Below are 26,200 nucleotides of genomic sequence, written 5' to 3'. Positions count from 1 at the left end.
AAGCTTTCAGAAATTTAATTATTATCGACTCAACGTCATAACTATTAATAAATGACAGTTTTCTATGGCAAACTCAAAGAAAATGCTATTACCTAAGTTAAATAATTATGGATACTCAGCTATTGGGGGGCCTAGTATCAAACAATCAACAGTTTATGTCCCAGAAAAATACATGATCATCAAATTGTTATTTGTTTCATACTGAGTGCCCATAATTATTCAACTTTGAAGAACAGAATCTTATACTGATTAGACCGAACTTTTGTGAACCGGAAGCTCTCATTCCCAATTTCTTAAAATTTATCGTTGGGGTCTTATTTACGCGACAAAAAAATTTCAACTCACATAATGCTTACTGATTAATAATAATAATTAATAATTTTATCAATACTTCATACCAGCATCGGTTATTACTTCATATTTTTAAATCGAAATATTCCGAAAACGGTACACATAATCGAGTTTCATCAAGAGTACATTTTTGGTGTAAAATTAAATGATCTTCAAGTTTACTCGAAAATTTCTTACGTATATCTAATATTGAAAACGTTATATTCAATTTTACTTGGTGCAAACCATGTAACTAGCGTTCTCTATGAGAGTCGGACATAAAAACAAATTCATCGGATGTATCAGCTTCCAAAACATATTTTTTTAATCAAATTTACAATCTATTCAAAAAATACGGAGTAATAAGTAAATAATATGATTTCTGATGAGTCTACGTAGATTACTCTATGAGGTTTTCTAGCCAGCGTCTTTTCAATGTTCTCTGTTCCTTTGGATCAGTGTAAAGCTTGGATTTTGGTGGTTTTCGTTACGGTTTTAGTTTCTTTTCGCTGAAAAACTCCATTCATGGTTGAAATACCGATGTCTGTATGTAAATTTGGAGCATTAGCTATTATACGAAGTATTTTAGATTGAAAGGTTTGTTGTATCTTGGTGTTCGATGATTTATTGCAACCCCATAGCTCTATACCATACGTCCATATCGATTTTTGTATGATATTGTACATAATTAACTTAATAAATCTAATGTAACTAGCGCCCTGTACAAGAGACAGACTTAAAAACAAATTCATTGGATGTATCAGCTATTAAAAAATATTAGTACAAAATTTCAATGCAATGTTGCCAGTAGTTGCGGCTAAATAGTAAAAAACGTGTTTTTTTTTAAAAACTGTATAGAGTGTTTTCATTATTTATCCTGAGCCCGAATATTTTCTATTAGTATGTACATTCCGGACGTTTGACGGGAAAACATATTTCGATAAAGGAAAATTGAAAGTAAACAGAAAAGAAATTTAACTGTCAATTTCCCCGAACCGCATACATATCGATCGATAAGTTTTTTCAACAATCATAAAAAAATAACCTAGTTGTGCATCCAATAGAAACTATTTAGTAACTAATTCTAACTGAAATTATATTTTCAGTTGCAGACTGTTGACGGTAACAAATTGAGTCAATAATCAAAGTTGAAAGAGAAAGTTTTGGGCAAATACGTCATACACATCATCCCAAACTGACAATTCCAGTAAATTGTGGTGACGCTATCAATTTTCTGCTCGCACGAAGTTCGTTTCATAAAACTTGAATCGACCCAAAATACCCCAGTTCGAAAGTCCGTGAAACAAAATTATATATAATATGTTAGTTTCGGTTCCGAACCTAAGTTTTACCTACTTTATTCCGAATATACAGTGAGGGATGATTGACATTGACAAAATGTAAACAAAGAACGCTAATTCCAGTAAATTGAGGGTTTAAACAATTTTTCTTTGATAATTTGGTTTCACCATGTTAGAGGGCATGAAATTTCCTATAGTTTTGATGTCAAATTTTGATCACAAATAACATAATATGCCAACTCCAAAATCAATTTATGTAAGCTCAATTTCATCCTTATTTTACCGGACTATAAGCACAATATGAACACTTATTTTTCGTTCCACACAAATGTGATGAACTATTAATATTTTTTACTCCACTTACTTATCATGATAAATTCGTCACATGTCTCGACAAAAACTTATAATTGATCCACTCCGCTCGAAAATTGGTTTATTTATTCATCCCCTAACTCTGGTATCGTGACAACTATTAAGTTTTTCCTTCGAGGAACTGTATTTAACATATTTCAGTCCCGATGCGAACGATATCGGATAGTTTATACGTCCAGATTAGCGCTTCCAGTTTGTTTTCGATATAAAGTTCCGAGTTGCATCTTGTCCTGGAGGATAAAATAGAGTTTGAACGCTGATATAGCCTCAAGAGCTCCTTCGGTCTTGTCGGATTCTGAAACAAAGAGATTGGGGTTTTAGTACATTTTGTCTTAACCGAATTTAAGATATTCGCAACTTAAAATTTTTATTTTTCCAAGAAACTTTATACAATGAATAATAAAGTATTCTCAAAAAATGAAAAAAAGGTTTATTATACATAAAAAATTAATACCAGAAGATATCTACGTGTTGAAATTGTTGTTAAAAGGTTCAGACAAACAATTTTTTTGCTAAACTATTTAATAGCTCATCAAGAAAATAAAGAAACAACGTCTTCTATTCTTAGTGTCTTCCAGATATATTTACTGTTTATATCCGTGAGCCCAAATCGCAATTATTGATACTTTTTTAATCCTTATACGAATGTCCAGGTATCAGTTTTTGTAATCGAACAATAGGTGGCGTTAATAAGCTGTAGCACGACTATATTTGTGAACGTTTGCTGACGTTTGTTATTAAGACAGTTTGTGCTTGATCGGAAATTGCGCGTGAATAATAACGTTGAATGATTTGGATTAACCTCTAGATCAGGAATGGGGAAACTACGGCCCGCGGGCCATCTCCGGCCCGCAAAGCGTTGAAATCCGGCCCGCGACCAGCAAACAAAAATTTTCTTTTCATCAGAAATTAAATTCTCGTGAATTGGCAGTGAAGGCAGTACACGTCGGGCATAAAACCCGTCGTCGTCGAACGCACCACCCATTTGAGGCAACTATTTTTGAACACCAGCAAATTGGTGGACACAATAACCAAATATAGTTGCCCACGCCCAGAAAATAATGGCTATGTTTGGTACAAGCTATTTCGTTAGCAAAAATTGGCACGCGAAGAAAAAGTTTCCCCATCCCTGATCTAGATGTAGAGATGATATTTTCCATTAGATTCCATCATTTCCTTCCTGTTTGGCCGTTCTTTAGTTTCTAGGTTATTCGCTATTTCTATATTCACTTTTCTTTGTTTCTTTCCTTTTTGTTAGCTTCAGTTTCCCATATCATCTCAAATCTTCTGTCCTCCTTCTTTCTCAATATATATCCAAGCCATCTTAACCGATTTTTTGCTTTTCACTCTCTGTTAATCACCCCTTTTTTTCTTTTTCCCTTTTTTTATTCCGTACGTCAATATTTTCAGCTTTAATTAGTTTTTACAACACTCAGGATTCGCAACCATAGATCAGCATTGTCTGTAAGACTGATTCATACATTTTGTCATCTATTTTTGTCTTATTGGCTACTTGCATCTGTCTAATATTCCATTTTTTTCACTTATAATATCACCGTTTGTAGTTTTACCATCAAGTCGGGAAATTTATTTCCATATGTTTCGCATTCACCAGATCTGATCCCTAGTGTCTTTTTCCTGTTTCCTAACCTCAAATTCATACTTATTTTTGGAACATTACAAAATACTGTTCTTACCATGATACAACTAGGTATTGAGATTAGAGTTAATATTTTTAAAAGGATAATTCATCGCATTTTTTATAACCCCGTATATCAAATTTTGTTTATCATGTTTATTACAATATTACGAAGGGATAAACCGTGGTTAGAATTTCCCGTCTGTTGGTGATGTTCACACTCTTTTAAATGTATTTTTTGCTTGAAAAACGAGTTTTTCAGACAGACAGACCGTGAATATAATGTTTTTGTTTGGTTTTTCGCAGTCGTCCTGAAACTTTCGTTACATATATTTCATGCCTTTTTCACGTTCGTATAAATAGAGACATTTTTTCTTCTCAAAGAACACAAATAAAAATAGAATTTTGAAAAAAATTAGTATCAGAAATATTTATTGGAATCAAGAACGTACAAAATATTTTCAAATTTCCAAACCGATCCTCATGGAACGTAGCCTCTAAGTGCGACTAATGGATGTGGTTGTAGGGGGTGCACTGCTCTTTGTGGAGCCCTCAAGACAGTCTTTCAGCCTGAGAAGGCACAAAAAACATGCTTTGTATGAGGAAGATGCCACCGAATTACTGCCAAATATTTCCTGGTCAAAAAACGAAATTGCTCGGGCTCAAAAAGCTAATCCACATCTTCGAAAAGTGATAACTAGCTGACATGGGAAGTCATGCCGTCCGAGAGCTCCTTAGCAAAGCCTGCTCTTAGAAGAGGAACTACTATATCTCATCTGGGATAATGACAACGACCAAACTTTGAAAAAGTTGATCGTAGTGCCGGAGGAAATGACAAAAACCTTCAATAAGATAAATCAGAGTTTCTATTGGATAAGGAGACTAAAAACAGTTGGAAAACTGGAAAAATGTTCAAAAGGTGCTAATATAAAGTCGAGAGGACCCATAAAGTATACTGCGCTATGTTAGTTCTAACCTTGAGAGGGTAGCACTAGATGTGGCTGGTTCTTTTCCAGTGTACCCCATGTCACACTAGGAAGCCGATGAATTTATAAACAATTGGGTTTCAAGATCGGTATTCCAATGGAGCTTCATTCGACCAAGGCAGGAATTTCGAGCACTCGATTTGCAGAGAAATCTGCAGAATGTTGGGTATTAAGAAAACCAGGAGCACACCACTACATCCGCAATCAAACGGAATGGTGGAAGATTCAATAGAATTTTGGAGGAGCACCTGAGGAAGGTCATGGACAACAATAGAGAGATTGAGATAAGCATACACGCTCATTCGCCAGCGAATCACGAAGGCTTCCAGGGGATCTTGAGGGATAGCGACTAAGCGTGAATTGAATAGTGATAAGATCAAAGCCAAAAATTGCAACCATACAAGGTCATAACTAGAATAAATGGTGTACCGAATACAGAAATATCCCTGGGGAATTTGAAGTTCTCGATTTGGAGCTACTAGCTCTTTATGGGGAAAGGGGTAACCTGTCCGGGACGAATCGATGTAATGGGAGGGCAGTGTAGCGAATGCACGTAAAAATAAAGCCGAAACAACTGGAAATAATACAAATGTCATGCAATAATCCAATTATTCAGTATTCTAGAAAAAATATCCAGACGATGGCGATACGATCAGAACGAACAGTAAGTTGATAACGAAACGCTAGAGAGTGATCTCGAAAAGTGTCAAGAATCAATTTATAAAAAAGTGTATCTTTATAACATAGTAAATTTTGTTAATTTTCTCAATAAAAAAATTGTGTTTGGATATGAATTTCGTAACAGGAAACGTATATTTTATATAGATGAACAGAAGAAAATAATTTTTCGTTGTAATTAGGTCAGGGATTATGTAAAACGAGCTAACCACTCTGTACATTCGTGCATTTTTAGATTAGAGATAATCATTTCATTTAAAAACACTCACAAAATTTGATGATAACTATTAATATTTCCATAGATGTATTCTTGATATGATAAGTGCAGAAATTCTAAATAAAAGCAACAATTTCGATCATAAAAACTGTCATAAAATATAATTTTCAAGTGTAAGTACTTATTGAATCATACGATTTTCGTCCATTTATTTTGAATATTTGAAAACACCAAAGTGGGAATAATTATTTTGTCACATTGTAAATATATATTTCAATTTATCATATTTCATCCTACAGCATCTACAAATTAACTCAAACTTTTCCATATCCAATGGTCTTCATGGAAATGGGCTTCATCTAGTACGTAGTTTTTACTAGAGAATATTTTTCAACCCCTTGTCATCGTTACCAGCCCTTCAAATGTTTTTATAAATAAATCCAAAAATTGTAGTATCTCTCCATAACTGCTTTGGTCATAACAGAATTTCGATTCTATGCATTCATTAAACATTAATTTTCACACTTTTAATCACACAGATTCGAAAAAATCTTTCCAGGTAAGCTTTTTGCAGCAGTTTCCATTCATTCCTAACCTATGTCTTTTGTATCATTATTGTCACCTTTATTTTTATGTCCAGCTCTTCCTAGTCCTTCCTCTCATGTTTTTCTCCAAATATAATCTTCCTTATTCATCGCTTCACCACATTCTCATGATTTCCTTTTTCGATTTTGTTTTCAATTGGTTTCAAATACCAATTTTCTTCTATATTATTCTTTATCTGTTCAATACTCTATTTTTTTTAGATTCCTCATTTCTGTACTTCGTATTTTGATTTTTCTTGCTTCCACAGTTCTTAAAGTACATATTTAAATCAATTCCTCTCTATCTTATCACAGGTGTTAACGTCCTTTCCTATCCCATGTCTTTTGTTTTATTCCCTACCATCCATTGTTTTCCCTTGCCAGTTTTATTCCTTCTGTACAGCTCCTCCTCGGTCTTCCTTCCTTATTCCAACCATCTTAGTTTCCTTTCTCGTTTAGTTTAAAATTAATTTCAACTCAAAATTTTCTTTTATAATGTTATGTCTTATGTTGTCGTATTTTTTCAATAACCTTTTGTTCTTAAAAATCTCATTTATGTACTCTGCGTATTTCTTTTTGATTCTGATCCAAATATTTTTCATACATTTGTATTTTTATTTGTTTCGGTATTACTTTTTTCGCTAGAAACTGTATTTTAATTGGGTTGAATTGTCTTCCAGTTGTTCTTGCAGCAGTTTTTCAGCTTGTTAGTGACATGCAAAGTCATATAAAGCTCCAATTTTTCATGTTTCCAGTTTCCGTTTGAGTCCAAAAATGTTTCAGCTTCTGCTGTTATTACCATGTCATCTGCATGTAGTATCTGCGATATTTTAATATTTTCCAGTATCCAACTTTATACTTATTTTTATTCTCATTCTTCATCTGGTTCATTTCTTTTGCTATCTAGTTAAATTCCTTCATTTTATTATACTAATTAAAAGATTTTTTATTATATTATATTCGTTTTTTATTATATCTTCAATTGCGTCTTTAATATTTATAAATTTGATAATTAATACTTATTTGTCTTGTGTTTTAAATAATTTTAAGAAAATAAAAGCTACTTTTTGAGGTCATTCTATTTTCAGATAATCCTGGAAATGAACATCGAGAAATAAACTCAAGATGAAGTGTGAGTTAATGAAGTAAATTCCATAAATAATAGCATTGATGAAATTTTTTTTACAGGTATCACATACGTAGTTACAGTAGCTCTGTTTTTGCATAGCAGTTGTAAGTTTTAATTTTCACTAAGATCAAATACGTGGGTCATTCCAAAAAACCTCAAACACCTCGTAAAAGAATTAATTTTATGGTGACTTATTGGGATAAAACTAGAGCCGTTTAACATATATTGAAATCATAATGGTTTTTAGGAATCTAAAATATGTTGTTAATAATAATAACAATAAATTTGATGATAATCACAACTTAATACTCAGCAAAGTATATTTGTTTTTCAGCTCCATTGAATACTGCCCCGATTTCTTCAAATCGTAAGTATCAAATCATAAAAATTAATAATTGAAACAAGACAGAACGATATTGCTTGTAAGTTACTTGACTTGGAGTGTCAGTGCAGCCTATACAGTCTATAGGACTTTTCGGAAACTACAGGATGATCCGAGTCTTGATGCTTTGACTCCCCGTTTCTAGGCCTTTGAATAAATAATTCTACACTACCAACTGGAGGCCAGGGTGCCTCATGGTGGGCTTGAGCTTCTTGTGAAATTTCAAATTCTTAACATGATTTACAAGAATTTTAGTTACCTTTTTGTGCCCCAATTCTTCCATGATATTTATTTAGAATTAGTCTAGTTCATACTTTAGTAATTTTCATGAATGTACGCGCTCTTTTCCAATAAATTAACTCACTCAATTTCCTTTTGACCAAAATTTCCTGCCATACGAATTGCTGTTGCTGTATATTATGAATCCCTTTCTTTTTGACAACTAAATACAATCTTTCAGATAATTCAATGTTCTTAGGTGGATGAATGTACCAAAAATTGTTTGCTTGTATCTAAAGTATATTATCAGATATTTTCAGACCATTGAGTTCCAAACAAGTATTTGAGAAAGTCGGAAATCTTTTCAAGATTGCAGACAATTTTTTTTCATGATCAATTCGGCTGTAAGTACAGTACGTATCACATAAACCATTATCTGTGTCTCAAGGTTGCATAACCATGATCTGATTTATTCCGTGAAATATGAGCGACAAGTGACAAGTGACATTTTTGACATTAGAACAATCATTTCTTAATTTGGTGGACCTTGGAACATTTATAAACTTCAAGGCGCTAAAACCAGTGATCCCAAAGTAGTCCAGGTGTACCCCAAGGGTCCAAAGAAACCAAATTTCCATAGCTGGATCTGATTTTTCGACGAGTCGGTAATATGATGTAAATGTATCAATTAAAACGATTATTTCGAAAGTGGTTTACAAGGAAAAAAAGTTTCAGAACTTCTGATCTGTACTTACGTTGCTGCTTTCAACTCCTCTAAACGCAAATATTCAAAACCAAACGTTGCTCAACACGATTCAATTTAGTACACTTCATTATTTGGATTTCTATAGAAAGCATGCAATACGTTGATGGGTTTAATTTCCAGTTCCCCACGCCGTATTCCGTTAATGAGTAGATTATACTTAAGAAATCTAATTCGTACAAGAAGTTGGAGGGCTTATTGAATTATTTAATGACTTCGCCTTAAATTTTTCTTTATTAGAATTGCGTTGATTTTTTCTTTATTGGAATATAATTTTTTGATCGAATTTCAAGCGATTTCTTGCGTTGATGGAGATGTAACAGCGAACTTGTTGGACTGTCACAGTTTTTTAATCTGCGTCGATGGTCAATGGACGGGACCTATCGATTGCCCGACCGATTTATATTGGAACGAACAACAAAAAAGTTGTGTAGATCTGGAAGACTCTGACTGTGGTATGTATATAAATCTCATGATCTGTATGTTTTACAATTTTACGCGTTCAATTTTATTTAGATGATGCTGTCACTTCCACTTCTACCTCTACTAGTACTACTACTGTCTCCTCTACTACGACTGCTCCTACAACTACTACAGCCTCTTCTACTACAACTGCTCCTACTACTACTACAGCTTCTTCTACTACAACTGCTTCTACTACTACTACAGCCTCTTCTACTACAACTGCTCCTACAACGACTACAGCCTCTACTACTACAACTGCTCCTACTACTACCACAGCCTCTTCTACTACAACTGCTACTACAACTACCACAGCCTCTTCTACTACAACTGCTCCTACAACTACTACAGCCTCTTCTACTACAACTGCTCCTACAACTACTACAGCCTCTTCTACTACAACTGCTCCTACAACTACTACAGCCTCTACTACTACCACAGTTACTTCCTCTACAGAAGATCTCAATATGTTGTGTGATACGGAACTAGAATACTTTGCTGATCCAGCTGATTGCAGAGGATTTTATCAATGCGTGGAAGGAACCAAACAACACGAATATTGTCCTGAAAATTTACTATGGAATGTTCGTGTTCAAGCTTGCGATGTGGAATCTGATTGTTGTACGTATAAATTTTTGTAGTAAAAATATTCCATTCGATGTTTGAATATTCCAAATAAACGTTACCGTGTAACTAAAAACGCTCATGTTGAGTGAGGCTTCCGAAAAGTTTTGTCAAATGTCATTGTTTGTTCGAGGGTATTTAACGTATAATCTACAGAGTTGGAATGGATTAGAAGAACTAATTTGTCTCTGTATGAAGGAGTATGAAACCAACAAGAATGAAGCCAACATTGGAGGTAGCGTTATCTACTAATCGTCTGGTATTAGAAAAGATACTAGAAGACATAGAAGCAAAGGAATATGCAAATCAACAATCCAAAGAAGACTTAGAAGTCTCTACAAGATTCTACCAATGGAATAAAAACTGTAACCAGATTATGAACGGTGAAAGGCTAGAAGTGCAGCTGTGGCCTCAGTCTATATACCATAATGTGATTATTATTAAGGCCAGACTAATTTTCATTCCTTTGATCTAGAGGATGAGGACTGGCGCTGTGGGAGGCAAAGTCAATACTTGCGACGACCTCATCGGATAGAAAACCCACGGAATAAAACCGTTGAAATAACATGGAACGAAGGAATCAGATGCTAGGATCCAACAGCCTTTCTCATTTGACATAGTTCTAAGATCCACTCTCTAGCCGTGGAAAAAGAACAAAAATGAGGTTGGCTTCCATCAGATTGAGATGTCCATTACACAGATCTAAATAGTAGTATACAAGACACAAAATAGAGAGAAGAGCTTGTGTGTGTCCTAGAAAAATAAGCTTTCTTGAAGCAGATCTCAGAGCAATAAAATTGAAGCTAGCCTGGTCAAGCTCGGAGTCACTTTCAACCATTGAACGAATCTGAACCTGTGGCTCTATGGAGAATGTGAAAACAGAGAGGAATTCCTTCTATAAGTCTAGAGCTTTGTTCCAAAGCTAGGGACGACCAGAAAATTATCCAATTCTGAAAAGCCTCTATGAGTATGGTAAGGGCGATCAAAGTAAATAACTTGAGCTATTATAATAGATAGGGCCGTACTTTTTTTATCAGTAACGATGAAAGTATTAATTTTTCAAAAAATAAAATCTGTTCTGATGAGAATTATGAAACAAATTACTCACTAGATTGGTGAGCATGAGAACAGTAGCAGTAATTAGTATTTTATTCATTCAATTGATGTCATTTTTTCTTTATAGCGCAAGTAACTGCAACCCCAGGAAAACTACTCGCAGGTAAGTGACTGATATGTGATGAAAAATCATTTTATGCAAAACGAATTGCTTAAAATTTTTTATTCATCTTTCAAAAAGAAATTTTACATTCAACTCTTTTCATATTTTCAACTTGAATATACTTTCGCAAAAGCTATTAGAGTAGCAGACGAAATTAGTTCAAAGTTGTCACTACTTAAGCACTAGAGGGCATGAGACACACTAATTAAAAAAGTTTTTGTAAATGACAACCTCGCATGATAAAATGACAGTTTCATTTGGTGATACACAGTCTCTGATGACAAATGACAGTCTTTAATGACGAATGCCAATCTCCAACTAAATAACATCGTCTTTGTGAACTATATTCTATGCAAATAGCGTAGCTAGTGCCATCTTTCGAAAATTTATTGAAAATTCATAAGAATAGGAACATTATAATTTGTTTTTGTGATAGATTGTCTCTAATGACAAATGACAGTGTCTAATGTCAAGTGACAATTTATTTCCGTGAAAGATGGTCTATAATGATAAATGGCAATATACAGCGACAAATGAATGATATTTTATAGTGACAAATGATTGTTAGTTTGTGTGAAAAACAGTCTGTTAAGATATAAAATAATTTTTTCTTATACCACCTTATCACTCATTCATAATAACACTAACTAAGTATCTAAGTAAATAACTAGTGCCATATTCCCAAAAATTTCTTGAACATTCGTAAAAACAGTAAAATTATAATTATGTTTTTGTGATAAACACTCCCCAATGACAAATGACAGCCTCTAATTACAACTGTCAGTTTATTTTCAAGAAAGATAGTCTCTAATGACAAATGACAATCTCCAACGACAAATGACAGTTTGTTTTTGGTAAAGACATTCTACAGTGACAAGTAACAATTTGTTTATGTAAAATACAGTCTCTAAAGATATTAAATAGTTTTTCCATGTGCCCATATACATATAATAAGATCTTTCCTTGAGTATTCTAGACTCAAACTTGAATACAATCGGCTTAGCTAGCGCCATCTCTCGAAACTTTCTTGTAACATTCGTAAAAATAGGAACATTCCGAGTTTTGTTTTTGTAAAAGAATTGTCGTATTAATTACTAAAACGATAAAAAATTTTATTTCAGGTTCAAAGGAAATTGTATAAATATATTAGTTTAATATGCAATTGTTTTGAAAGCTTTCGAAAAATAAACGTCAATTGTTAAATTCTTTTTATTTCTACCTCACGGTCGAGAAATTGAAATTCAGTAGAATTGTTAGATTTGAATACTGAATAAATGTCATTAAAATAGCTTAATGGCGGTAGAATTTCAAGAGCGGTTACCTGAGAATAGAAATATCCAAAAAGTAATAGAATAAATGAAATGAAAACCACTCTTACCTCGGAAAATGATATTTCTAATTTACTTAAAATGAAAATCTGTACGAGATGTTGTAGAAAATGTAAATTTAAAGTAAATTAATTATTATCAACTTCTGTAGAAATGAAAATAAAAAATCAAAAGCTGAAAAATCGAAAAAATCCTACAAGGCATGGAGATTGAGTGAAAAAAATTTGTGGTAACCTTCCGAAATTGATTAATTTTTAAGTGTTGTCATCATCAACAAGTACTTTAGTATCTACATAAAGATAAATATATTATTTTTCTGATACCCCCTTCAAAAGATTTTTATTAATACAATGAATTACACAATATGCACATTAAATAGATAAAAGCCTCTTCATTGGAAAAGATTGCGTTCCAAAAACATCATTTATCGCTCATTCGAATGGTCTTTCTGTTCATCTGAATGAAATCAAAATATAATAGGATCCTACATATATAAAGGTGAAGAAGCAACGATTTCTTATCAGTTACTTTCACACATCGATTTTAGAAGTAAGTATTTTTGTCTTATCAGACTTGTAGACCTTATTCAATTTTATCTTATCTATTACAAAAATGTACCTATATGGAATCAGTTGTATGCAGCAGATGTGTTCATGAAAAGTAATAGTTTCGCCAATATTCAATTTTTGCATAATTGTACAAAATATTTGGATTTCAATTTAAGATTATTATCATATGACGATAAGAATGATAGTTTCAGTTCAGATACAAAACAATAAATATTGCGATGTTTTTCTCATTTCCTTATCTATTTAAACTGTTTTTCAACTGTGGGGTGAATTAATACACACTGTCTTCTACTTACTTCATACTAGTCCTTCCAAGGAATCGGTTTTAAGAACAATATAAACAAATGTATGTGTAAAAACAAACAACGAATTCCGCTAACCGACGCATTCGCCAATCCTCAAACTCTTCCATCATAACCGAACAGGAACATCGTCACGGTCCATGTCGTGGACGATTTCTTAACAATATGTTACCAAGCTCACAATTATCTATATAATGTCCTTAAGATGAAAAATATCCATCCGTGGAAATGTGAAATATCAATTTTCTTTTTCAAATAATTCCTGATCGTTAAAAAGGTGTTTAAGAAATTTATGATAGGATAATTGTAGATGGCGAATAACTAATTGAAGCATCATTTGTTTCTACTGGCCACAGAATTGTTTTTCAAGAAAAAAAAGGGGAAAATCATTTATTCAATGATTTCTTGACATAGTAAATAGAGGGCGTTCGTAAAAATCTTCATGCTTCGTTCCATTTTATTATAGTAGAGCTCGAACAATTACTCAGTAAATTTCTTCTTCTTTCTTCCATAATAAGTCTAACGTCTGTTCATTCGATTGGACATCTTTCCACTTCTTTCGTGGTGTTCCAATTCGAGATAAATCCCTTGCTATTTTTGACAGTCTATCGTCTGTCATTAAACCTCTTCGTCAATTTTATCCACGTTACATGATCATTTGATGTTTATGCTTCTTTCTCGTCCCAAGGTCACCTAGGAACGTATTTACTTTATATATTTAAATGAATGTCAAACTAATATCAAACAACGTGGCGTCTCCAAACTTCAAACATACTAAGCTGTATAGATTTTAGCTTTTGAAGCAACTACCGCCATCTCTAGGCGAGGCCAGGATCTTCTAGGATCATCCTCCTATGACCTACCGTATTTAAAAGTGATCATCCATTATGAAGGATTGTTGATTAACAGATTGTAGATTTTCTGACGTAACGAAAGTTTCAAAAGCTGCTGAAACAGATTTTAAATAGTACGAATTGGCGGATTTTGCTTTCTTTAATGAAAAGAAAAATCCTATCCTTGCAAAATCAAAGAAACTTGGTTTAAAAAAAGTAAAATCCGTTGCTTCACTTATTTCTTGGAACAGAATTATTAATATTGGTAAAACAATATTTTCCTAATCATAATTATTCTAGCGGGTATAAAAAGAAAAGTACTGATGTCATTAACTCATTTCGAAAGTTATAAATGAAACAATGTATAGAATGTTTAATTTTGTCTACTTTTATAATTTCAACAAACCGTTCCACACTGTACGTTATGATACTCAACCATTATTATAAATGGGGCAGAACTGAAAACATAAATTCACTATATTCACAATGAAAATCGACAAACCATACAAATATGGGGGTAATTTCTATTCCGAATAATAAATAGTTGATTTATTTTAGTTTCAAACCGTGAATTTTGTTCATTGCTTTCCTAATTTAGCAGTTTATTGATCAAATATTGTTCCTTTATTTTCCAGAAAATGAAAAAAATCATATGTAATAATTGTATCAACGTTTTTTATTTATTATATAAAAACAATTATTAAAATTTGTCATTTGAGTCTTTGGTTGATGATGAAGTTGTTGAAAAGACACTTAACAAAGTTGTAAGTTTGCAATTAGTGTTCTCACGATCACTAATTCATTAAATTATTACCGAAAAAACTTTGTTCACGTTTGGTACCCAAAATTCTCACTCTAACAAATAAAAAATTTCGGAAGGGCTACAATGAAGACGACACCCTAGAAACTAAACAATGGAATGCAAACAAGATTCCCTTTTAACGAAAGTTCAGCTTGAGCAAATCTTGACACCAAATTAATGTTCACCATTTTTGAGACAGAAACGGCACTACCACGAGGCCAAACAATCAATGGATCACTGTCAAAATTTGTTGTTTTTTCCTCAAGCTATTCACACTTTAAATATTCCTTGGTGGTCAACATTTCGTCGATGATGTTACAACATGGTTGAGAATCAGATAACCTTCTAGAAAGGAACCGTACCACGCTAATACAAATGCCTATAAAACTTCGGAAGTTATGTAGGAAGTTCAACAATTGTAGATTTTTTCCATGGGATTTTCCATCGCCTAAAATTTTAAATACGAAAAAAAATATTAATGAATATCTTAAATTATGATGCTACAACTTATTGTATTGAATATTTAAGACTTTTTTTAATCTATTTAACTATCAAAAAATTTGTTATAATTTATTAAAAACGAAACTTGGTTATCGAAACGCACGTCAGACAGAGTAATCGTGAGTGTTGGTGTAGTGTATACAGTGTGTTCAGTATGAACTATTGCTCAAAATAAATTTTGATTTTAAAAGAATAATATCCAATTATTTTTCAAAAATTTTTTTGTTCCAGAATTTTCTGTACCTATACTGATAAAAAAATGATTTACTGTGAGTATTCAATCAAAAAAAATTGTACAAAACACTAAATAACAAAATATTTTCAGCTACAACGTTTGTTATTATATTATTTGCTTGTAGTGGTAAGTATTTGTAAATTATAGTTAAATAACAACAATAGACAAAAACAAAGAGAAGTAAAAATGAAATGACACTTTTCAATTATTAAAATTACTTTTTTTCATGGCCCAAATTTTAATCTCAAATTGACTTTGTATGCGAAAAATCTTAACAATCAAAATTGATCTAAGAAATAAATGTACTTTCCACACATCTGCAACTAACTGTGCTTTATGGTGAAGTGGAATGGAAGTTCACGATGAAGAACCATGGATTTGGGATACTCAAAGATCGTAGGGTCAATGTCCATGAACGCATTCCTAAAGCTTTCCGTTGAATTGAATATTGAAAAAACTGAATATTTTTTGTACCCCCATTTGCTGACATACCCACACAAAAAGCAATGTCTTGACTGTGTTCTCAAGTTTTTTGAACAATGTGAGGTACTAGGAAACAAGGAGAAGTTGTATGAGTCTTTCATCACAGGAGATAAAACTTAAGCATCTCCCAAATCAAAAGAACAAACTCGTTAGTAGCATCACTGTTACCAGAAAAATTTAACTAAATCGCGAGGAAAGAATATAGCGAGTGTGTTCAGGAATCGGAAGGAGGTACTCCTCATTAATTACATGCAACCAATAACTCCACAGAACGCCAGCGAGAAATATATAGTCACGAGAAGACGACTGACGGACTTCCCACGAGAGGACACCCCCCGACACGGTAACTGCATTTCATAAGCAAATGTAGAGTTATACATCGGGGACAGCTATAGAAAAGGCGAAGGACCACTCGGATTAGATCTTTTTCCTACCGGTAGGAGGTAGGAAGAGGTTTACCCGAGGCAGCGAAACACACACACACACATATTAAGACGTCCAAACCAAGAAGCCAAGAGTGTATAGCCAACAGGCTAATCTCTTAACAAAAAGATAAGACATCCCAGAATCTCCCAAAGACCTCAGGGGAGAAGAAGGAGTCTACGCGCGAAACCGCGACGCGAAAGAGGATGAGGACCTGTCGGAATTGACAGGGGGTGGTGGAATTCTTCTTCTTTGCACCCACTCGTGGATTTATCCGGGGGTGGATGCCAAGAGGGACGGGCTCGTCTCAAGGGAAATTGTGTGTCTGACACATGAGTAGTCCACTCATGGCCCCACGTCGCTCGTCAAACACAAAAGATGTTCGTGTGGATTTTTAGCCTCCAGCGATTATCACCAAGCTAAGGAAACACTTGGCAGGCAAACGCTTCAAGAACGACGTTGAAATACGAGCAGCTTCCATTAAATTCTTCAACGAATTGGTAGGAGACTTCTTCGACCTACGAATACAAAAGCTGTGTCGAGAAATATTGAGACTATGTTGAAAATAAGAAAACAGTGTAAGCTTTTCAACGATATATAAAATAATAACAATAGACAATTTTTAGATTTGTGATCTAAGTATTTATGTGATTGAAAGCATTCAGTGAAGGTCGTGAAGTCGTTAAAACTGGGTTCAAGAGAGTGTCATCAACTCAAGAAGTTGAAGAGAAATACCAGAGGATCTCACCATCTATTATATATTTATTTTGGTTCAAGATTTGAAGGCTCACAACAAGTGTATGGATAATGAAGCCTGGGGATTGTTCGGGAAAGATCTGCCTTGCTGGCATTTGTTGTTCAATCCGTTTGGGTCAAATTTGATTACACGATTTAAATCATAGTTTCGTTTTAATGTGTATTGACGTTTTTGAATATTTCAGGTCAGGCGCAAGTTGATATAGACCCAGACTGCGAAATCCAGCAATACTGGCCAAACATATATGATTGTTCGAAATTTTATGAATGCAATGCTGCTGGTGAAAAACAAGAAAAACAATGTCCGGACGGGACTTTGTGGAATCAAAATAAGCAGACATGTGACATGCCATACAGCACTGACTGCTGTAAGTTTAATATAATTATTATTAACATCGAACATCTGGGACATTATTGGTAGTTTTGTTTATAAGCAGCCGAGTTATCGTCTTCAGAGACTGAAAGTGAACTGTTGAAGGTTGACTTTTGGTATGACAAGTCAACTAACCAAACGATTGATTTCAATGGTACATTTTCGATCAGTCGCTATACAGTTTTGATTTAGCACCCAGTTGTTTTCACTTTTGGCAGAACTGGATTACATACCAACATAAGGTGCAAAAATTTGGGTTGTAGAGGCAATTCAGATGGAAATGTTAATTTGTACAATATGGGAATTATGCGTAATTATTTATGGCACCACAATGAATTTTTCTATTCACTTATTCATATTTTTTATGAAAAAATATATTATTTGAGCTAATTTGAGTTAGTTTCGAGTAGAAATCAATTTTTCTCTACCTAAAAAAGGTACAAATTCTAGATATAAATGTCCTTTCTACATTTTTTTATCATATATATCATTTACGCCATAAAATGGAAGAATTTTTGAAGTAATCAACAATAATTACATTGTTTTGAAAGTATCGTACGCTCCTCTTCTTCTTCTTCTTCTTCTTTTTCTTTTCTTCTTCTTCTCATTATAGCGAATCTTGTTACAGAATATTGGGGTTTTAGTTTTCATTCTCCCTTCATGCATTTTCTTCACTCTTTCTTATCTTTTGCTACTTCATTCATCTGCTATATTGTTTTTCCTTGTCTTTTCCTGTTTTGATTCATTCTACGATGTTTTTTGAAATATGGAAGGTGCGATAATCGATTTCTAGTTTATATCAATACAATAAAATTAATAAAAGGTTTCGTTTTCAGCATGGACTGTAACAAGTAAGTTTTTCTTTGATTAAGATAAAATTCACATGGTGAAACAGATATTGACATTAATTAGTAAGTATTATTTGTTAAATTTCACTTTTTTTAATTAAAGAGTTTCATCAATCTCCTTATCTAATCTTTCAGTTAGAAAACAAATCATTACAAACTAGATCATGGATAAAACTTGATAAAAATATCTAACTAACCCTAAAATAACTGATATAATTCTACGAACATATCCAAATTGACATTAAAATTTCCTTCAAAATACTATTTTTAATATATACAACGAAGCTGCAGACATATTTGATTAAACAAACGATTCTTACATTTGGCGGAAATATATAAATTCACAGCAATGCTATTCTGATTATTATTGGGTCCTTGTAGTATCATATTTTTCGACACATTCGTATCCTTATAGCCGATTCAACATACGAAACAACAACTTCATCTGCCTCAACCGTCGACCCGCAATGGAAATGTGATGTAGAAGGAGAATTTTTTCCTGATACAGAAGATTGCAGAGGTTTCTATGAATGCAAAAGAGGAATAAAACAACATAATTATTGTACTGTACCCCTCCTTTGGAATGTTAACATCGAGGGCTGTAGCACGCAATCCGATTGTTGTAAGTATAAAAATAATGCCAGTACCTGCTTCATTACCCAGTCATATTCATCCTCTTCCAAATGTAATATAAAAGCGAAATGCAGCTGCGCGTTGTATTCTAAAATGCAGCGTTGCCAGTTCTAACTCCTCTAGTTTCGTAGCGTCCCAAAATACACAATTTTTCTGGTCAATCCCAAACGAATTTGGATTTCACCATATTGGAGTTTAGAGCTCTAATGCCTGCTTGACATGATATCATATCAAACAGCTTCCAATTTAAATTATGTTACGAGGGTTGTACTAAATATGAAGCTCCCATAATTTTTACAAATAGAATTTATTGTTATTAATTTATGTATAGTTGGAAAGCTTTTACTGTTGTCTGGTCTATTTTTACCACAAACTTTTAAAACACACCAGTTTTTGTATTACTAAATCTCGCTTCAATCCGATGAGGAAGTGTGTGAACTCTGCTCGGACTTCATCGTCGCTCTTTAAGCGTTTGCCACTCAAGTGTTCGTAGAGCTCGAGGCTAGGGGGGATAAGTCCGAGCTATACGAGGGATAGAACACAACAGTCGATAAGGAGTACCCCCTTCAAATAGTAAGTGGGGTGCGAAAGGCATTATTATATATACTTTTGGTACAATCCTTGAATATTTCAATCGAAATTATAAATTTAACTCAAACTCTTTTTTATCCTTGGTATTTCATTATGTTTCAAATATATTTTTTAATATTTTTTTGATATTTTATGATGTATTTTCTTCTATATTATGCTTTGTTAATGCACTATTATTTTTTTTTAATACAGATGATTATTTGATCTACTATTTGAGTACAATGTTGTCTGTCCTATGTAAACAGCGTCATAGTTATTAAAAATATAGTTTTATATCTTCGATTTTTTCGAATTTTAAGCAAATGCCGCATAAACAAATAACAAAATCTATTTTAATTTTTTCAGCCCAAGTAGTGACTACAACTGAAGCAACCAGTAAGTACTATACAATTTTTTAATTTACCAGGTAAATTTTGAATTATAAAACAAATTTTATTGTCATGGTGAACGTACGCAATAAATTTTTTTTCTTAATATCAGAAGATTATTAAAATAGAAATATTTGGATTCAAATAAACTAGCTGAGAATATTTAGTAACTTTTAAATATAATTTCATAGTTTTTTTTCTAAAAGTAATCCTCTGGAATAAATCTTTTTGACAGCCAAATGTTGTGGAAAAGTGTCACGGGGTTTGAATTCAAAAAACCAGCGAAACATGATAGCTCGAGATGGTGCTTCATCACAAAAAGTCGTACCAGAAAATTTTCCTGACTTAATTGTAATTTTGCACCAAGATAAATGTTTCAAGTATCCGTAAACAACTCAAATAGTTTGACAAACGTTTTCTGAATACGTTCACCATTAAAAGACCTTATAATTTTGCTAAATCAAAACAAAAACGATTCTTTTATACTTTAAATTGGGACGAAAATTTGATTAAGACATTTTTACAGCCACCACCACTTCCAGATGTACTAATGGCGATTTTAAAATAGATCCTAAAGATTGTCACCAATTCTATTACTGCGAGAATAATATTTGGACAGGTCCCGTAGCTTGTCCAGCTGATTTGTATTGGAGCGAACATCTACAATCTTGTGTTAAAAAATCTGAATCAGATTGCTAATGAAAGTGTACTTGAAAACACTGTTACGTAAAACATGTTAATAAATTATTATTATTGAAAAAAAAATGGTTGAATTTTTTTTAATCACTATCTTTTATACCTTCGTACATACGATCTAGAAAGTTATATGGTGTAGCCGTCTGTTTAGGCCAAATTTTTTGCACTATACGATCCTGGCTCTTTCTGGAAATAGAAAAAATCCCTTTCAACTTCCTTCCTCCCAGATATATTCGTCATGGATCCATCGGTTTTCTCATTATTGTACCCATTGTTGTTATCTCAAATTTATAATATGAAGTTGTTTTGCTAGTAGTTTCCACTTGTATTTTTTAGTTTTAGGAGATAATAAGGAAAATGAAATGATAATCCAGTGACAACAAATAATATTTTTCAAAATTGATAAGGTATCACGTTGATTTCTAACATTTCGAAATAAAATGAATGTCCATATCATATAACATCTAATAAAATTTTATTTACAAAGTAAATAGTTTGAAAATATTTGAATTTCTATTATTTGATTTGAAAGAATGCTTGGTTTTAATAGCGGCCGGTATTTTTACCAGAATAGAGTGAAAATAGATCCAAACTACTTTCCTGGCTTGCAATCTACTTATTCCAATAAGTACTGGAAGCATTCCAGATTGAGTTTTCCTTGCTATATCGTTGCCTTTTTAATGTCATATCGTTTTATTCGAAACAGCAACCGATTTAAATAGGGAAGTACCAGAAAAATGCCCATCGTATTAGAAAGTACACAATCTGTACTATGTTTCAAGTTTGAAAACACCACGTTGTTTAGTATTTGTTTGGTAGCCATCAATAGTGAACGTTTTCAATGAAATTGTAGACATGGAGAAACTTCATAGTCGTTATTTGATATTGCTCACAATTGTGCAAAAGCAGCGTGGTCAAGATGTTTCCGTCAAGTGGAAGATGGCTCCATTTATGGCGTCGGTTTTTTAGGATGCGCGTTGGATAATTTCCATTGATTATCTTGAAAAAAGAAAACCTTACAACGGCGAGTTTTGTACGAACGTTTGACTAAGAAGAAAGTGTTGTTGCACCGTTTTGGCAACGGCCAAAATTGACTTAAATTGTCACCTCGAGCACCCTATTCGCCAGATTTAGCCCCCTAGGATTATTTTCTATTCCCAAACTTGCAAAAACTGCTCGGTGTTCAAATATTTTCCAAAAATGAGACAGTTAATGGCTGTTTTGAGGAACTTGACGATTTTTATTATGAAAAAAGTTTCTTGTGTTTTCTTTATTGGACAAGGTACTTATGGGACCATCCTCGTATGGCGAGTAAAGAAAATTTGGAAAATTCATCATGATCTCGTGAACAAGCCGGAGCGAACGCATGAGTGTGCGAACCATGAGATGCAAGGTGAGTAAATCAATGCAATAAGTTCTTTTCCATGCGTTGTGTCTTATATGAAACTACCAAAGGCAGATATCCTTTGAAAGCTAATCAGGCACCTCGGTTTGAATATCTAAACGGCTTGTCAATGTGTTTAAACCTCGCGCTTGTGAGTCCGAGTACTCACCGATGACGTGGTCTGCAATTTCTTCATCTTTTATGCCCCAGCCGCATTCACTGGTCAAATTTCGTGTCTGATCGAGAAAAACAGTTGACTGTTGATGAAGACGGAAACCTAAGTCGTATGATTGTTTTGCAAAGCAAATAAAAGTTGTTGCCCAAGTGATTGGGTACCTAAGTGAGCTGGACCTTATCACTATCATTCACCAGTTATAGTGATACGTTTTTAACTCCATCACAAACCTTGAGTTCAGGATATCCATTATTTAGAATAACGGGCTTGGTATTTCCCGTCTATTGTTCTTAGTTGGTAATTTGTGCTTCCAAACAGGTACTGTCGAAATGATCCAACATGCATCTCGCGATTAATTTTCCAGTTACTTCAACCTGCAATTCGTTGAGGATATTCAGCCAATAGACCTTTTAATATCGGATTGTATGGGTAGATCTAAACGTAGGAAATTCAATAATAACCTCTAGTTGGGGGATCGTACACATGGAGTCTGTGATAGTCATGAATGCGATATGTTTGTACCCTCTCCGTACAAGGCCGCCCCACGATGGCCCCGTACGTCATAGAAGGTTTAACTGAAGTGTATATTCATACAGATAATGCAGTTTCTAATAATGATTGAATATATTACACTTTCAAGAAGTGGTGATTAGATAAACGGCATAGTATTTAGTGACAAGCAAATATTTTTATTAGTTATTCGAATGATAAATATACATTAATTGTGGAAAAATGATGATAATGATGATAATTATCTAGAAAGTGCGACAAAAAGACAATTTTTCCTTCGCCCAATTATTCAGAGATATCATCCCTATAACGTAATAAGTAAATTTGGTTTTCATCACTTTTTAATTCTACTTTTTATCTTGATATCTCCCAAGAAGGTGGACTGAGGGGATTTTATTATAAAAAAGAGTTTGATGAATGCCAATGACGAGACGAAACAATTGGAAAACCTACAAAAAAACCAAAATTTTATAAGTGTAACGTTTAGTTGGAGTCATTGAAGACCAAGGGTGATGGTCTACTATAACATATTCAACCTCAAATCATCATTACTTATATGGGCTACTACTTGGAACTTTTGAACTCTTCACAACTCCGTCTAATTATATCACATTAAGGTGAAAACCTGTCAATATTTCAATCGAGTTTCTGAAGCTCTGTCTCTGATGCCAAAAGTCTTTTCCCGCGATTTTTATTTTCCGGAAAACCCCTGAATCTAAACATTTCAATATTGTGGTATAAATTTACGTAATGGACAATTTCTTTTAGCGGAATCTGTCTCTTCTGTCATTAATCACTGTCAAAGACTCATCATCATCATCATGCAGCCTTATCTCTGGGCATAGGCCTCCACCAAATGCTTCCAGTTTTCTCTGCTCTGAGCGGTTGCTACCCAATTTGTTTATTCTTTTAATACCGTCAGTCCATCTCGTAGGTGGCCTTCCTGGATTTCGTCTGTCTGTTCTCGGTCTCCAATCTAGAATTCTTTTTGTCCATCGGTTATCCTGTATCCTTACAATATGTCAAAGTCTGTTAATTGTTAACATAGTTTTGAACTTTGAAACCCATCTTCAATATGAACAGATTTGTTGATGCTTGCATCTTGAATTTGTGAGTCTAGGAGTGCGTAGTCCACCAGCTTTATATTTTTTTTTCCATGCAAAGATACAAAAATAAATGTATCCTAGTGAATGTGATGAGGATTATGAAATATTTTGATCGAAATATTGGATTCTGGTCAACCCTTGACAAGTGTGCATGGTTAAAATTTAATCTGATGGCTCAAAGTATGGCAAAATTGATGCCAAATAATGCAGGTGATAGAGTATGTTCCAAACAATCATTCTAAAATTTCCTAACAAAGTATTGGAGGAAATTATATGAAAATTTTATTGCTGTCATTTGAAAGATGACAATTTAAGGGAAAAGAACCAGGTTGGCCATCTTGGTCTGTCTTCCTCTTGTTTAATTAGATTGAGTTCACAGTCATATGAAATATCAAGTTAAGGAAGTTGGAGAAAGTATTTAATCACTTGCCGTTTACTTTTAGATGCAGATTTCCTCAAGAAATACTGTCTTTCAGATTACCACCATATAAAAATAGATCGTCCTGTATTGTTTGAACAGAACTTCTCACCCTTGTCTATAAATATTCTTTGGTCTTTAAACCGATTGTGTCATTTTTTTACCAGAAGTTTTCTTCAACATTTTCGTAGCTTCTCGCTCATTTTCTTGTCCACTTCAGATTCCAAGTTTTCCTAACCCGATTTCTTTTTAATTCGCCAGACCGATATCTATCAATTTGAATTTCAATTTTTTCACGTTTTTTTTTTCGCCTTTGTACTCAATTTGTTTTGTTCCCCAGATTCCATCAACCTAATCAGTTGTGGTTATCGATAAATTGATTTATCTATGCCTAGTATTATCCAATAATAAATATTGATTGATTTCGAACGTCAGTTTCAATCGAATTGAATATTTTCAAGTGTTTCATCATTATCTAATTTAACATAATTCGAGACATCCGTATCTACTTCACTTTTTTATCTCTCAAATTGACATTTTTATTAATATCTCGGGAATTAAACGTGTTGTTTTCGATATTTTTTCAAAATCTATCCAAGATCTAGTCTTGATAATATTATATTGTGTATCTAATAGTGATATATTTCCAGACGAAACATTGTTTGTTGGCCTAGGCGATAGGCCTTGCTAGATACAAATACTATTTTTTCTATAATCCTATAATATCTGATTGCGAGTGAATAATTCTAAAAATATTATCTCATATTCATTCCCAAATATATTCAAACAAAATAAGATTTAACAAAAGAATATACTATAGAGGGTGTTTCATAATAATATCGGTTTCCAGTACTCACTTTGTGTATTAAATAATCACACAAAAAAGTTCTAATATTGGAATGTATAGTCTATAGTATTATATTTTTGGTAAAATCATTCCTTGGCTTAGACCAGTGATACTCAAAATGATCCAGGTGCACCCTTAGACGTCCAAGGGAAGCTTTACAACAGGAGTGCGCTTAAATATCCACAGTTAAATCTGTTTTTTTGACGAAAATTTGGTTTAGAAGCAAAAAATTGTAGCAACATCTCTTTTGCATTCTAATTCTCACCACCCAACAACAAGTACCCGATGTGGTAAGAGTTCAATACCACCAAGTCCTTCGATCTTATTTCGCGCAAGTTTAGCAGTTTGTTATTTAACATCATCTTGTCGTAAGATAATCTGTTTCTAGATATTTAAGCCTTGATAAAATCTTATAAAATCTGATTAACTGCCCACTACATATCTCGGTATCAATAACTTGATATTCTGTAACAGTTCTTTGGAATCATTTTTTTATCATCCAATAAAACGATCGTCTTTCGGCAGAACAAGGAGCTGTTTACACTTTGAACAATCTTCTAGTCGGAATCTCTGATTTACTGCAAACAACATACTGTAAATAATACAGAATTTGCTGCCCTGTATAATGTGAAGAAATTTCAGGGGATTGTTCCCAGCGTTAAACTTTGGATTTTGTCAACATAATTGAACAGGACCGGCCTCACGGTCTTCGCCAGTGAATTAAACCTTGGAGAAACTGTCTATAGCATTCGATAAGCCAAAACTAGTATCAACTTTTTTTCATTGGAGACCCTAGCAATGTATTTTATGTCAGCTTTTTCAATATTTACTAAAATTAATATAAGAGGCTCAAGTTTTATACCTCATACCTCAAGGAATACCTCATAACAACAAACCCTTCAGCATATTAGGTCTAACGACTAAACGTGTATGTTTTTGGCAGTGGTGGATTCACCAAAAGATTTAGTGGGATGAAGAAGACGAGTTTTGAACTTTTTACAAAAATTTTTAGGCGTAATCAGACTTCATTAATAAGATTTCATGTGGTGAATGTTTTCATAATTTAACGTAATCCATTAAAGCCTAAAGTGGTCAGTAATAACCCCACAGCTCT

General features: G+C 33.4%; 3 protein-coding genes across 5 annotated transcripts in view; 2 read left to right on the top strand and 1 right to left on the bottom strand.

The window, feature by feature from the left end:
- LOC130449031 (neuroligin-4, X-linked-like) overlaps window positions 1-26,200 on the bottom strand; it is a 249,920-nt gene that overhangs the window by 91,584 nt on the left and 132,136 nt on the right. For both annotated transcript variants that reach the window (XM_056786664.1, XM_056786665.1), the window contains exon 2: window positions 1,996-2,298. The gene's annotated coding sequence lies outside the window, so the exon portion shown is untranslated. The remainder of the gene's footprint in view (window positions 1-1,995; window positions 2,299-26,200) is intronic.
- LOC130449033 (threonine-rich protein-like) lies at window positions 5,594-12,196 on the top strand. 2 transcript variants are annotated; one of them, XM_056786668.1, is made up of 8 exons: window positions 5,594-5,696; window positions 7,196-7,239; window positions 7,296-7,340; window positions 7,571-7,603; window positions 8,894-9,055; window positions 9,117-9,683; window positions 10,870-10,905; window positions 12,027-12,196. In XM_056786668.1, exons 2-8 carry the CDS (start codon window positions 7,233-7,235, stop codon window positions 12,044-12,046), a joined length of 870 nt encoding a protein of 289 aa, XP_056642646.1. In that variant the 5' UTR covers window positions 5,594-5,696; window positions 7,196-7,232; the 3' UTR covers window positions 12,047-12,196. The 2 variants fall into 2 exon arrangements, with proteins under 2 accessions (XP_056642646.1, XP_056642647.1); XM_056786669.1 differs by having other exon boundaries at window positions 5,674-5,885; window positions 12,027-12,120.
- Window positions 12,617-20,681, top strand: LOC130449034 (probable chitinase 10). Its single transcript, XM_056786670.1, has 8 exons — window positions 12,617-12,782; window positions 15,472-15,509; window positions 15,566-15,601; window positions 17,323-17,505; window positions 18,347-18,361; window positions 18,774-18,980; window positions 19,928-19,957; window positions 20,477-20,681. The coding sequence occupies exons 2-8, from the start codon at window positions 15,500-15,502 to the stop codon at window positions 20,647-20,649; spliced, it is 654 nt and encodes a 217-aa protein (XP_056642648.1). The 5' UTR covers window positions 12,617-12,782; window positions 15,472-15,499; the 3' UTR covers window positions 20,650-20,681.

The sequence above is a fragment of the Diorhabda sublineata genome, chromosome 9 (genome assembly GCF_026230105.1).
Source record: "Diorhabda sublineata isolate icDioSubl1.1 chromosome 9, icDioSubl1.1, whole genome shotgun sequence".
In the NCBI taxonomy this organism is placed as follows: Eukaryota; Metazoa; Arthropoda; class Insecta; order Coleoptera; family Chrysomelidae; genus Diorhabda; species Diorhabda sublineata.
This window is presented reverse-complemented; position numbering and strand designations above follow the sequence as displayed.

Bases quoted from the DNA above. Each gene is read 5' to 3' on its own strand.
- LOC130449033 (XM_056786668.1), top strand. The intron at 9,056-9,116 runs GTATGTATATAA...AATTTTATTTAG, and splicing joins TCTGGAAGACTCTGACTGTG to ATGATGCTGTCACTTCCACT. The intron at 10,906-12,026 runs GTAAGTGACTGA...ATTTTATTTCAG, and splicing joins CCCAGGAAAACTACTCGCAG to GTTCAAAGGAAATTGTATAA.
- LOC130449034 (XM_056786670.1), top strand. The intron at 15,602-17,322 runs GTAAGTATTTGT...TGAATATTTCAG, and splicing joins TATATTATTTGCTTGTAGTG to GTCAGGCGCAAGTTGATATA. The intron at 19,958-20,476 runs GTAAGTACTATA...ACATTTTTACAG, and splicing joins GACTACAACTGAAGCAACCA to CCACCACCACTTCCAGATGT.